This window comes from Nipponia nippon, unplaced genomic scaffold (genome assembly GCF_047370975.1).
Source record: "Nipponia nippon isolate SJK-2023a ecotype South Korea unplaced genomic scaffold, ASM4737097v1 scaffold_57, whole genome shotgun sequence".
Classification (NCBI taxonomy): domain Eukaryota; kingdom Metazoa; phylum Chordata; class Aves; order Pelecaniformes; family Threskiornithidae; genus Nipponia; species Nipponia nippon.
The window spans coordinates 321,630-336,361 of NW_028262377.1; the positions used below are offsets into that span (position 1 = coordinate 321,630).

Consider the following 14,732-nt stretch of genomic DNA (forward strand, 5'->3'; position numbering starts at 1 on the left):
GATAGAGAGGGCTTACGATGAGACTGTAATTTGGAACATGCATTCTCCAAAAACCCACAACACCCAAGAAAGCTTGTGTTTCCTTTTTGCTGGTTGGTGGAGACATGGCTGTCATTTTGTTGATCACATCCATTGGGATCTGACGATGCCCATCTTGCCATTTTATTCCTAAAAACTGGATCTCCTGTGCAGATCCCTTGACCTTACTTTGTTTTATGGCAAAGCCAGCCTCCAGAAGAATTTGGACTATTTTCTTCCCTTTCTCAAAAACCTCTTCTGCTGTGTTGCCCCACATGATGATGTCATCAATGTACTGCAGGTGTTCCGGAGCCCCACCCTGTTCCAATGCAGTCTGGATCAGTCCATGGCAAATGGTGGGGCTGTGTTTCCATCCCTGGGGCAGTCGATTCCAGGTGTACTGGATACCCCTCCAAGTGAAAGCAAACTGTGGCCTGCACTCTGCTGCCAAAGGGATTGAGAGGAACACATTAGCGATGTCAATTGTGGCATACCACTTGGCTGCCTTTGACTCCAATTTGTATTGAAGTTCTAGCATGTCTAGCACGGCAGCGCTCAGTGGCGGTGTGACTTCGTTCAGGCCCCAATAGTCTACTGTTTGTCTCCACTCTCCATTAGACTTTTGCACTGGCCATATGGGACTGTTAAAGGGTGAGCGAGTCTTGCTGATCACTCCTTGGCTCCCCAGTTGACGAATCAGCTCATGGATGGGAATCAGGGAGTCTCTGTTGGTGCGATATTGCCACCAGTGCACCGTTGTGGTAGCGATTGGCACCTGTTGTTCTTCGACCCATAGCAACCCCACAATAGAAGGGTCCTTTGAGAGACCGGGAAGGGTAGACAGCTGTTTAATTTCCTCTGTCTCCAAGGCAGCTATACCAAAAGCCCACCGGTACCCTTTTGGGTCCTTGAAATACCCTTTCCTGAGGTAGTCTATGCCAAGGATGCACGGAGCCTCTGGGCCAGTCACAATGGGGTGCTTCTGCCACTCCTTCCCGGTTAAGCTCACTTCAGCCTCCAATACAGTCAGCTGCTGGGATCCCCCTATCACTCCAGAAATACAGATGGGTTCTGCCCCTTCATAGCTTGATGGCATTAGGGTACACTGTGCACCGGTGTCTACTAGAGCCTTTTACTCCTGTGGGTCTGATGTGCCAGGCCATCGAATCCACACAGTCCAGTACACCTGGTTGTCCCTTTCCTCCACCTGGCTGGAGGCAGGGCCCCTCTAGTCCTGGTCATAGCATTCGTTACTCACTTCTTGTAAATGCGAATCAAAAATCCCTTTATTAAGATCAGGAGTAAGATCAGCCCTTCTACCCTGTCTGGGGAACTGCCCACTGGAAACTGGAGCAGCAATTTTCCTGGGAGAACCACCTTTTGTAGTTGTTTTTCCTTGCAACTCACGTACCCGTGCCTCTAGGGTCGAGATAGGTTTTCCATCCCACTTCCTCATGTCCTCTCCGTGGTCACGCAGATAAAACCACAGGGTGGCCCGTGGTGTGTATCCACTATATCTTCTCTCTTGAGCAGAGGGGGGCTTACTCCTAATGGCCGAGATACTGGTCCGTACAGGTGAGGAGTAGGACATGACCTCTTTGAATCGCTGGAACTCCCGGGATAATTTCTCAGCTAGCACGTCAGGCAGTTTCTCCACAGCCAAGATGCAGGCCCATAGGGAGGAAGAGAGACTTTCTTCGTATTGTCGGAGCTGGCCAGCCATTTCATCCACCGTTGGTCCCTCTTTACCTTTCCAGGTCATTATTGCCAAAGAGTTTGCATACGATGATGGTGCGCTCCGTACAAACTTCCGCCACATGGGTCGTGTGCACTGGACTTCATCTTGATCTTTGGATAACTGCTTGTTGTTCAGGTCACCATAAATCACCTCCAGCATGGCTAATTCCCTCAGGTACTGGATACCTCTCTCCATGGTGGTCCACTTGCCTGGGTGACACATAACATCTTCCTTGAAGGGATACCTTTCCTTCACGCCTGACAGGAGTCACCTCCAGAGGCTGAGGACTTTTGCCCCTTTTCCAATCTTTTTGTCAGTGCCCCCTTCCCTAGAAAGGGATCCCAGCTGCTTGGCTTCCCTACCCTCTAATTCCAGGCTACTGGCCCCATTATCCCAGCATCGGAGCAGCCAGGTGATGATGTGCTCGCCTGGACGACGACTGAAATCTTTTCGCATATCTCGCAGCTCACTCAGGGACAGAGATCGGGTTGTTACCATCTCATTTGTGGGTTCTGCCTCTTCCTCCTCCTGTTCCTGTGATGGCCCTGGTTCATCATCAGCCCTTACTAAACGAGTTGATTTCCTTGTGTCTTTTTTCTTCTGTATAGGGGCGACTGATACTGGCACAGGTTGGTTCTCTGGCGTAGCCACAGCGCCTGTTGCCGGGGCTGGCGTAGCCTCAGTGCCTATCGCTGGGGCTGGCATAGCCACAGCGCCTGTCGCCGGGACTGGCATAGCCACAGCGCCTGTCACCAGGGCTGGTGTAGCTGCAGTGCCTGTCGCCTTGTCGTCAGATCCAGAGGCCTTCTCTTCCCCTTGAGGGTTCTGAATAGTGTTGAATACGGCTCGGTAGGCATGGGCCAGGCCCCAGCACATTACAGTGATTTGTGTCTCCCTAGAATTGCCAGGGTGACAGCGTACTGTTTCCAAATGTTCTACTAATTTTTCAGGATTCTGCACTTGTTCAGGGGTGAAGTTCCAAAACATTGGAGGTGCCCACTGTCCTAGGTACTTGCCCATGCTCTCCCACACACCCTGCCACTCATAACTATCCAGCCTTGGGGCAGATCTCTAGATGATATTCTTAAACTGCTTATTAACCTTAGACAAAACCAAAACAATATTCCCAAGAAATACCAATAGATAGATCTTAACTACCCAAGGATGTTCAAGATACTGAAAAGTTGTTGTAATGAAGGAGGAAACATCATAGAAGAAGGCAGCGAAGGTGCCATTCTTTATTTCCTCCACAGAAAACCTCTCAGAGGAAGAGGTATAATTGCTAATTGTCTCCATGAGGTGGTACCCGAAGTACAGTGATGGCTTCACTACAGAACCCAAATACCAGATAACACTCAAGGTCAGTGTTTTAATAACAAATCTCCCAGGCAAAACATCACTAATCACGGCAGAGCACAGCAAACTGCAACACCCAACACCAATCTTTAACAGGTACTGCAAAAACAAGAGCATGGTGCAGATCAGGTAGACTAATAGTGAGAACAGATGAATCAAAATTATGACCGGCAACTGTTAACAGATACAAATTCCTTAATACACTCTGGTTAATCTGTTATTATCTCAAACCCTTTGGACCCCACGTTGGACGCCAAAAAGGACTGTTGTGGTTTAACCCCAGCCAGCAACTAAGCACCACACAGCCGCTCACTCACTCCCCCCACCCCAGCGGATGGGAGAGAGAACTGGAAGGGTGAAAGTGAGAAAACTCGTAGGTTGAGATAACAGTTTAATAATTGAAGTAAAATGAAATAGAATAGTAGTAATAGCAATAGCAATAGCAATAATAATAATAATAATAATAATAATAATAATAATAATAATAATAATAATAATATACAAAGCAAGTGATACACTATACAATTGCTCACCATACACACAGTCTTTCCAGGGGCATACCTGCTGTGGCATAGACTTATCCACAGCCACACTCGCTTAGAGGTGCACCTGTTCCAGCGTGGCCTTCTCCATGGGCCACAATGCCTTCAGAGATATACCTGCTCCAACATGGCCTTACCCACAGCTACAGTCCCTTCAGAAGTAAACCTGCTCCAACATGGCTTTACCTATAGCTGCAGTCCCTCCAGGGGAGTACCTGCTCTGTCGTGGGCTTATCCATGGCCACACGCTTTGAGGTGCTCCAGCATGACCTCATGCACAGCCACTGATGCTTCAAGGTGTACCTGCTGCAGAATGGACTTATCCACAGCCACAGGTGCTTCGAGGTGTACCTTCTCCAGTGTGGACTTATCCTTGGGCCACAATCCCTTCAGAGGTATACCTGCTGCAGCACAGACATAAACCTTCATAAGGTACAGACCAGAGTGAATAAGGTTTATTTTTTCTTGCTTGCTAAAATGGGAAGTGTTTGATGTCACTTACTATTTTGTAATAGATTTAATACAGTAATGAACAGTGCTATTTGGTCTTTTTTTCCTAGTGCGTTTCTATGAGGGAGTAGTAGAACTCTCTCTTACAGCTGCTGAGAAGAAAGATCCCCAAGGTCTTGGCCTTCATTTCTATAAAAATGGAGAACCAGAAGAGGATGTTGTTGGACTCCAAGCTTTTCAAGAGAGGCAAGTTTTCAGGATACCTTGTTACCGTTATATGGGGTGCTTTATTTCAGGTGACTGGAAAAGCAGCTCTTTTGGGGAAGGTATGGAGGGTAATGACAAACAAGCATTTTATAATAAGGGACAGAATATAGATGGTTTTGCCCAACATTATTTCCTTGATTATCATTGATACGGCACCAACTTAATTTGGAACAGAGGGTAAACTGATATATGCAGAAAACATTGTGATCTGAACATTACAGAAATATTTGTTAGATGATTGAGAACAAACTAGATATTGTGGCAACTAGCTGACAATAATCTATGACCTTTTTTCATTTTAGTAATTATGTTTACAAAGGCATACAATAACAACATTTGAGAAGAGCATTTCAGATAGTTGCAATGAAAATTGTGAGGCTTTTATTTTCTTTTGCTCTATTTACAGAATGAATAGCTACAAGTGTATCACTGACACCCTTCAAGAGTTAGTAAATCAAAGTAAAGTTGCTCCTCAGTCTCCCAGTGTACCCAAAAAGCCAGGTCCTCCAGTGCTGTCGTCTGACCCCAACATGCTAAGCAATGAAGAAGCAGGACACCATGTAAGAAACTTACAAAAAAAAAAAAATCATGACTGCACTCCAGAAATAGTGTGATTTGAAGGGGTGTAGAATTTATTATTTAAAAAAAAAATGGAATAGTTTAGTGAAGTAGATAATCGTCAAGATTTGTCATGAATTGGCTTCTTTATGTACAGAGTGTTCATAAAAAATGATGATATGCAAATAACATATGAACCTAAATATTGTCGCATGCATACATAGTGCTTGATGTAATGTAACCACTTCTGGAATAGCAGCTTTGGCCTTTTCTTCCCTTAGTTTGAACAAATGCTAAAGCTGGCTCAGCGTTCAACAGATGAACTCTTTAGTATTTCACTTTATAACTGGTTGATACAAGTTGATTTGGCTGACAAACTGTTACAGGTGAGCTCATCTCTATTCAAGGAAATAATTTGTTGGATGGTTCCACTGGGCTGGAAGTATCAGTATTATCAGTAATAATGCTGATGCTTTAAAAAAGAGGAGAGCGCAAGAATATAAATGTTATCTTTATGACCTTTGCAGGTGACTGCCCCCTTTTTGGAACCCTACCTTGTGCAGATGACCAAGATTGACCCAAACAAAGTCAAATATATAGATTTACTTTGGAGATACTTTGAAAAGAACAGAAATTTTAGTAATGCAGCCAGAGTCTTGGCTAAGTTGGCCAACCTGCATAGGTATGGATTATGTGTGATCTATTGCATATATTGAGGTAATTGAAAAATAAAATCAAAACCTAATAGGTTTTCTTAAAATACCTAACAGGTATTTTAAAATACTTAATTTAGGTATTTTAAAATACCTAATTTAGGTATTTTAAGAAAAGGACAAGGACAAGAAAAGGACGATGCCCAAGGACATCTGCAAAAAAAATTTTAAATGAATGGAATATGTTAGTTTTTAATCCATGGCATTATTGGGAAAAAAATGAAATATTTATTTTATGTATTATTCATTAGCTTGCAATGTATTTCCTGTTTTAAGTACCATATATTAAGTGGTCATTTCTTACACAGAACTTTATAATGTGATTGATAGTGTAACTGTGGAGCAGTGGATTGAGAAGTACTCTAAAACTGAGCCTGCACAAAGATGGGGTTTACATGGTTGGGTAATCTCATGCATGATTTAGTAAAATCAGGAGAAGTCACATTCCCAGGATCTAGTAAGAATATAACTAACCCTCAAATAATTATACTAAGTACCCATTTTACACTTTGAATATTTGTTTTGCAGCACAGAAATTTCTCTTCAGCAGCGTCTTGAATACATTGCATGTGCCATTTTGAGTGCCAAAAGTTCCACTGCCATATCCTCTATAGCTGCAGATGGTGAATTCCTACATGAACTGGAAGAGAAAATGGAAGTAAGAAAAAATATTAATCTAAGCTACACTGTAAATTTATTATTTCGCTTTGTCTCGTTGGCACATGATATTTTTATTACCAGTTCTGTAGAAACAGTTTTCTGTGCTTTCTTCACAACATGGCAAAGTTATGCAGCTGATAGGAGACTTTGAGGTGTAAGACAGTAACATTTCTACATTTAAATAAGTTAAAGTTAATTCTGGGTGTGTTCTTAAGCTTTGATTAAATTAATCCAATCTTCTTTGGGGTTTTTTTAAACAAGGTTGCAAGGATCTATCTTCAAATACAAGAAACATTACAGTGGCGGTATTCCCATCAGTCTTCAGTGCAAGATGCAGTCTCCCAGCTTGATGCTGAGCTGATGGATATAAGCAAGGTGGTTAGAAATTTCTCTGTATTAAATGTCAATTTATCACATTGGCGGGGGGGTGGGGTGGGGAATGCTTTGCAATGAATAATAATGAACTTATGTTGACTATGAAAAGTAATAGATAGACAGTTTGGCATTCCTGGTCTCAGAATGTCTGTGTTACCCTAGACTGTCTTTTTCTGTACTTTGATATTCCTTCAATTTTTAGTACTTTAATTTCTTTCGTGTATTTATCTTCTTTATTAAGCCTCTTAGATTTCTTGATTTATTGGGAGTGTCATGTTAGAAAATTAATGGTATTAATTATAACTTCATATAAAATTGGGGATTGTATTTAAGAGGTAAAACTAAATGTAGTAAATAAAAATAATTTTCATTTAGTGTTTGACAAGTTACTTAAGTTGTACCTTTACTAGTCTAATGTCTACCATACAAAATAAAGAAAAGTTGATTTTAAAAAATTCCTTTTTATCCTACTTGAAATATAAAACCTTTCTTTCGGCTGTATGGAGAATTTGCTGGCCCTTTTAAGCTCTCAGAGTGTAAGCCTGCAATTATACATTGTGCGGGTCATTCTGATCCTGTTTTGGCAAGAAATCATTGAGAAAGGTAGGTCTTAATGGACTAGGAATGGTACAAGCTAGAACTATAGGAAAATGGTACAATTAAAGCTTTTAAGACTGATTATGTGCTGCTACTGATATGCTGTCCAGGTGAGATGCATCTTTTCTGGAATATTCTGTAATATATTTGGTAAGCGTAGTTTACTAGTAATTCATTAATGTTATTACCTTTGGTTTGTGCGCCTAAAGGACAGAAAAGTAATATTTTTACGTATATGTTGGAGCATATTACATGTATGGCTTGAATAATCATGTTCCAGATAACATTTAAGAAGTCATTTTAAACTTTAATCAAGTGGAGTTTGGTTTGTGCGCCTAAAGGACAGAAAAGTAATATTTTTACGTATATGTTGGAGCATATTACATGTATGGCTTGAATAATCATGTTCCAGATAACATTTAAGAAGTCATTTTAAACTTTAAACTTTAATCAAGTGGAGTTTGATGCTCTCAAATATTTTATATATGGGTCAATACTATTCTCTGGAAACATAATGTAGGCAAACAAGTGTCATAACAAATATTTCTTTCCCAACCAGCATACAGAGAGATGACCAGTGCATGAAGAGCTCTGTTCTTGCTTGGGGTGTTTAGTAACACAGGACCCAACATCCAAGTAACAGAATCCTCTTTAGTCTTGCTTCATTGCTCTGATTTGAGCATGCTGTTTAAAGCTTCTTAACAGAAAAAACTTCAAGCCAGGATTTTGATCCTGTAAGTCCTTCTGCATTTCTGTTTCATCCTTTAATAGGAGTTGAAAACATACAGCTCATAAGATTGAAAAATAAACCAGCAGTTTTCAAAGTTGTGCATATACACTTGATTGCAGGATCAATGTCTAAGCAACTTTCCTGTCCTAGCCGTTCACTGAATGTATTATTAATAGAGTTATAAAGAGAACCTATTATATTCAACAGGTACTTCATAAGCACAACATAAGTGTATTTACTAGTTTCAAATTTAAATGCTATTAAGATAGAATTCACCACCTACAAGCATTAAAGGACAGAAAACTATGAAACAAATTGAGTGACAGAATCTCTTTTTACACAAACACTTCACCCTATAATCCGAGCGAAGTATATGCAGATGCCATTGTGTCTTTCAGAAAATACTATCTCGGGACCCATCATACTGCTAACGGATATACCAGGGTGAGACACGGAATTCCCAGAAGGAAACATGGGGGTTGACATACTAGGAGGTTGTAAACCTAAGGTAAAGGTAGGCAAATATTACTCCAATTATTTTTGATGCAAATAAAAAAAACTAGTTGAAAAAAAAATTCTCCATTTCTCCAGCAAAGGAAAAGAAGTCCTTACCTTGCCCAGGTGTTGTCAAAAAGCTAGGATTAGGATATGGACTATCAACGGTCAAATGGGAAACTAAAAAGGAAAAGAAATAAAAGTAAGTTTGTTTAAAAAACCCAAACAAAACAGAAAACAAACCCTAAAAACCTTGTGCAAAAGCAGCAAAGTTGTCAAATCACGTACTTTAAAGTTAGAAAACATAGAATTTAGTAGCTATACAGGACCCTTCCACAAATCCATTCCAACAGCTTTTAGTTATAGTTAAAGACCAAATTGCACTCATTTCTGATGGACCCAACATTCCATAAATGACCCAAATGGATATGATTCTTTCAATGGCAGTTATTAAGCATTTTTTTCAGCATTCATGTGTTATTTATTGCACACCATCTGTTCCCTGCATTGAATATAATACCGTCCACATACTTTTTCTTGTTCTTCATCTTCTGACTGCTCCCGTACCTGATATGGGCATCTACTCTCAAAGCACTCACTTTCGGTCATTAAGATCTTTTCAAAGAATACCAATTTTACCTTCAAAGCATTCAACTGAAAGAAACTAGTATTATTACTCTGATTTTTTTTACATAGGGCAGTTGGCCAGCAACACTGCAGCAACACTGTTAACTTGGGACATTCAGTTTGAGGCATCCCAAGTCTGCTTTTTTGCCCAAATGAGTCTAGAACAGAACTGTCCATGACCTCAGATTCAGCTGTGAATACTTAACTGTCCAAAACCATGAAATGCTTGCTACTCACTGGCAGGAACAGAAGAACTGAAAATAAGTCCAACGTTGCTTGGAGGAGGCAGAGCTGACGGAAATCACATTTGTGCTTCTCCACCATACCTAAAGTTTACATGCCAAGACAAAAATTCCTCACACTTCATACACAGTCCATTTAAATTTCATGTCTTTGAGAATTAACAGCAATTTTGGGGTTCTTCTAAAATGGGGAATAAAAATTAAAAAAAAAACAAAAAAAACAGCATAACTTTTCAGAAATATTTGTGACTCATACTTTTGGCACAAGAAAACTAACATAATACATGTTATATGAAAAGCATTAACATATGCAATTGCAAAGATAAGTTAGATGAACAACTAATATTTTTGTGGATGTTTTAAGTTCTGTGGTGATATGATCAGGCTTTAAAGAGAAATTTGCCAAGTCTCAAAATCAGGCTTATGCTTTAGTATCTTTAACCCTTCACTGAAAGAGTAGTCAGGCACTGGAACAGGCTGCCCAGGGAAGTGGTTGAGTCCCCATCCCTGGAGTTATTTGTATAGACATGGCGCTTAGGGACATGGTTTAGTGGTGGTCTTGGCAGTCCTAGGTTAACGGTTGGACTCGATGATCTTAAAGGTCTTTTCCGACCTTAACGATTCTATGATTCTACGATTAAAGAGCCTGTACGATAATTTAGTGGCTGTAGTGATCCTGAGCATAATATTCAGAACAACCTAAAGAATTGAAACTTACCTGAAGAATGCTCGCATAGCCCAGGCAGACACTTCTCTGTCACACGCGGCATTAGAACAGGCCAAGATAAAGCAAGTGGCACAGGCCTGATCCTCCTAGAGCATATTATACTATTAGTGTGGCAGCTTATATCAAGTTGATAAGAAATATACAGAAGTTATATTGGTCAATAACTAAACAGTAAATACTTCTTGCATCATTTTATTTAAAAGGCAAGGAAATCAGCTCTTCCCAATTATAGACAGGAAGTGAATCATAGTGAGGCATCCCACTGTAGCAGGTAAGCTTTTGTTATACACATTTTTTGCAAACTCAGTAAGGTTACTGGTAGGAAACAATCTCCATGTCTATCACCTAATTATGACTAAGATTAATGAAATTTCTACAGAAATGTAAATTAAGATTGTATTTGAAGAAAAAAATCTATATAAGTAATAATGGTTTGCATATTCTAATAGCATGTTAAAATATCACTTAGTATGTCTTATCAAAGCACAAGAGAATAGATTACAGTGAACATTCACTACAGATACTAATCAGTACTAGTCAAATTAAAATTGTAATCCACGACAGCTTCCTTCCTGCTTGTCTGTTATTTACCTTAAACAAAAAAATAGACCAGTTTACACATTTGTACTGGCCTTCAAAATGTAAAAACCTCTTCTAGTGGTAGGAATTTAACCTTTTTAGAAACTCTTCCTCCCCGGTCTTAGATTAACTCCTTTCCTAAACTAAGAACTCCATTATATATCTGCGTATGAGAAATATAAAAATTTCAGGAAAAGTGAATTACACTTCCATTTTTAGATATCATAAAAATGAGAAATTATTTCTCATTATACAATCTTGTTTTATGCAGACAACACAGGAGGAAAAGCTAATACTTAAATCAATAAATGAAATGCTAACTAGAAGTTTGTAGCAACAACAACAAAAAAAAGGACACATGCTAAAGAAAGCTATTGGATTTACATAAATATTATAAATCTTCCACAAAAGTTCTTACCTGATGCAACTCAAAAAATCTTTCAATCTCTTCTCCATCTCCACCTATATTGCTAACAAGAAGATGCCGCAGTTGATTGACAGGTCTGAATTTATGAAACATAAAACTCCCCTAAAAGTAACCCAAAATAATACAAAGTTAAAATAAAGCTGTCTTTACACTGGCCATACCAACACTCCCTCCCCACAATGCTTATCTTTAGCATTCTGAATTTTCCTTCGTTGCATTATTGGATCAAAGTGTAATGTGAATGGTGCCTAAAGCTTAGTTCCAATTCATATGCAGAAAATTCTCTGGTGAGTCTAGGAAAGGCAGGAAAAATACTGCAATGGCTATAAACTCTCCAAAAATTGAGTTGTGCTGGTTTTGGCTGGGATAGAGTTAATTTTCTTCATAGAAGCTAGTATGAGGTTATGTTTTGGATTTGCACTGGAAACAGTGTTGATTATACAGGGATGACCCCAGATGACTGGAAGTTAGCAAATGTGACGCCCCTCTACAGGAAGGGTCGGAAGGAGGATCTGGGGAACTACAGGCCTGTCAGCCTGACCTCGGTGACAGGAAAGGTCATGGAACAAATCATCTTGAGTGCCATTACGCGGCACGTGCGGGACAACCAGGGGGATCGGGCTCAGCCAGCATGGGTTTATGAAGGGAAGGTCCTGCTTCACTAACCTGGTCTCCTTCTATGACAAGGTGACCTGCTTAGTGGATGAGGGGAAGGCTGTGGATGTTGTCTACTTGGACTTTTGGAAGGCCTTTGACACTGTCTCCCACAGCATTCTCCTGGAGAAGCTGGCTGCTCACGGCTTGGATAAGTGCACTCTCCCCTGGGTTAAAAACTGGCTGGACGGCCAAGCCCAGAGAGTGGGTGGTGAATGGAGTCAAATCCAGTTGGTGGCCGGTCACGAGTGGTGTTCCCCAGGGCTCAGTGTTGGGGCCGATTCTGTTCAATATCTTCATTGATGATCTGGATGAGGGGATTGAGTGCACCCTCAGGAAGTTTGCAGATGACACCAAGTTGGGTGGGAGTGTCAATCTGCTGGAGGGGAAGGAAGGCCCTACAGAGGGACCTGGACAGGATGGATCGTTGGGCTGGGCCCAACTGCATGAGATTAAACAAGGCTAAGTGCCAGGTCCTGCACTTGGGTCACAACAACCCCATGCAAAGCTACGGCCCTGGGGAGGAGCAGCTGGAGAGCTGCCTGGCAGAAAAGGACCTGGGGGTGTTGGTTGACAGCCGCCTGAACATGAGGCAGCAGTGTGCTCAGGTGGCCAAGAAGGCCAATGGCATCCTGGCTTGTATCAGGAATAGTGTGGCCAGCAGGACCAGGGAGGTGATAGCGCCCCTGTACTCAGCACTGGTGAGGCCGCACCTCGAGTACTGAGTTCAGTTTTGGGACATTGAGATGCTGGAGCGTGTCCAAAGAAGGGCAACAAAGTTGGTGAAGGGTCTGGAGAACAAGTCCTATGAGGAGCGGCTGAGGGAGCTGGGGTTGTTTAGTCTGGAGAAGAGGAGGCTCATGGGAGACCTTATTGCTCTCTACAACTACCTGAAAGGAGGTTGTAGCGAGGTGATTCTATGATATTTTTGAATTCTGTTAATTCATACAGTCTACTCTGAATTACACAATGCAGCATCTGCAATGCTGATTAACATCAAGAGGGAGAAACTTACTTTTCATGGGAAAAAAAATACAATATATCTAAATAAAAAAAAAACCCAACATCCTCCCCAGTACCTTATGATTAACACCATGAAGTGTTGTATTATTTGGTGAATGTATTTAATGCACTGTAACACAATGTAAATGTATGGAGCAGAGCTATATGAGGTACAATCTTAACTTTAAGCTTATTAAGAAATGCAAGAATATGAATAAAGCGATTCCTACTAAAAGAATTATTACTATATAGGCAAATAAGGAAACAAACCTGCAAATTATAAACATATCACTGCCATCTGAAAAGACAACGAAATTATTTTCAGGTTTATTCATCCTTAAAATAAGTTAGGCAGGAGAGCTTCAATCGCAATACTTCAAAGTACTAAGGCCATATTACTTACCATTGTGGGAATGACTGACCGCTGTATATGTATCAGTGTACTTTTACACTGTAAAAAGTGTAAATTTACTTAGAAAAGTTAGGCAATTAGTATTATTTTTTTCTACTTTTTGGCATAATCAAAGCCCTAGCATAAATACAACAATAACTTTAGGATATTAGATATGTCTAACTAAGCAAATGCATTTTCCTTTCTTCCATCTCTAGATGATTTGGCAGCAGTATTACTAACTCTTAAAAATCCTTAAATGCTTATTCAAAAGTTTCAGTAAAACCTGAAAGGAATCAAGATAAGTTAAATTGAATAGCACACCTCTGTGCTACCAGTAAACAATCTCCCACTACTGTAATTGCCTAATTTCGATATACCAATAAAATTTCATTGGGAATGTGTTCTCTACATATCCGTCTTCATAGTTCCACATAAAAATGTCACTGTCAATGGTTAGCCAAGCTCTGCTGATTTCTGAAAATATTCCCATCATACAATTTTACTGCATATCTGAAGCACTGCTGATAACTAAATGCATTTCAGCTAGCAAAGGCAAAATCCCCTTTGGAGCACTTTAAAAAATAATATTACTTTATATATAGTAGTATGCAAACTATGCACCATAAACATTCAAAGTTCTTCATACAGAAACTAATTCCACCAGCAACTCTACACAAATAGACCTTGTTACCACTTGGAGCCTTATGAAGGGAACATGAACAATATCAAAGTTCATTTTTGGGAGTCTGACAGAAAGATCAGGGAAAAAAAAGATTATGAAAGAAAAACGTTCATTTGTAATATTATTACTTACACAACCTAACACATTATTTTTCATCAGGATACGTCCAAACTGTTCCACTAGCTCTGGGGGAAGCGGGACTCTGCGGACTGAGCTGATCTCTGGAAGATTAGGTATTGACAGCAAACTGTAGCAAACACTACACATCAAGGTTATCCCACCAGATCTCCAGCCGACCCAGGCTTTATACCCCCAGCAGTAGGTGTGTCATGTTATAAGGGGCGGAGACAAGGGAGGGTCGACCCTTAACTCTTTCCGTACAGCACGTGATCTTCCGGTCGCCAGCCCTTATCTTTACTACATTTCCCCCTCCCTTAGCTCCAGTAGTTCTGGATCTTGCTGGGGAAGCTGCGTGTAAAATAATCGATATATGGTAAGACTTATACAGACACCCATCCGTTACGTTCATGGATTTTGCCCAGTCCAGCCAGTAGTTCGTCGCGGCTCCCTCATTACTCCCCCACACCATCAGGATGCATAGGGAAATGGTAACCTGTCAAGATAAGACTCAATAGATTGATTAATGTTTATACGGTCGAATATTTCGACTGGGTACCCATTCTAGCGTCCCTTTCTCGGTTTGCACACACGCATACCCACGTCCCAGGCAACGGAGGGAATAAGGCCCCCCCCCCCCCATTCACAGGTTTGCAGGTCCCGTACTTGAACCAAAGGGTAAGGCCCTTCGTTCTCATCGAGCCGGAAATGTGCCTGGGTTGCAGTCTGGGTTTTATAGGTGTTCCCTCGAATGGTATGATTTAAGGTAATTAGTGCCGTCG

At 40.7% G+C, this 14,732-nt stretch overlaps 2 protein-coding genes across 16 annotated transcripts; one reads left to right on the forward strand and one right to left on the reverse strand.

Moving 5' to 3' along the window:
- Positions 1-1,993: 1,993 nt before the first annotated feature.
- On the reverse strand, positions 1,994-14,507 carry LOC148051689 (nuclear pore complex protein Nup155-like). 15 transcript variants are annotated; one of them, XM_087735446.1, is made up of 7 exons: positions 13,161-14,507; positions 13,028-13,055; positions 11,093-11,144; positions 10,087-10,181; positions 9,364-9,549; positions 8,617-8,679; positions 6,145-6,282 (listed from the first exon to the last, which is right to left on the reverse strand). In XM_087735446.1, exons 2-5 carry the CDS (start codon positions 13,042-13,044, stop codon positions 9,483-9,485), a joined length of 231 nt encoding a protein of 76 aa, XP_087591572.1. In that variant the 5' UTR covers positions 13,045-13,055; positions 13,161-14,507; the 3' UTR covers positions 6,145-6,282; positions 8,617-8,679; positions 9,364-9,482. The 15 variants fall into 15 exon arrangements, with proteins under 15 accessions (XP_087591563.1, XP_087591562.1, XP_087591569.1 ...); XM_087735438.1 differs by having other exon boundaries at positions 9,364-9,452; positions 13,161-14,503; XM_087735433.1 differs by having other exon boundaries at positions 9,364-9,452; positions 11,093-11,203; positions 13,161-14,499.
- Positions 4,796-7,910, forward strand: LOC148051690 (nuclear pore complex protein Nup155-like). The gene is made up of 4 exons (XM_087735447.1): positions 4,796-4,931; positions 6,171-6,300; positions 6,564-6,677; positions 7,834-7,910. Exons 1-4 carry the CDS (start codon positions 4,912-4,914, stop codon positions 7,846-7,848), a joined length of 279 nt encoding a protein of 92 aa, XP_087591573.1. The 5' UTR covers positions 4,796-4,911; the 3' UTR covers positions 7,849-7,910.
- Positions 14,508-14,732: the final 225 nt, after the last annotated feature.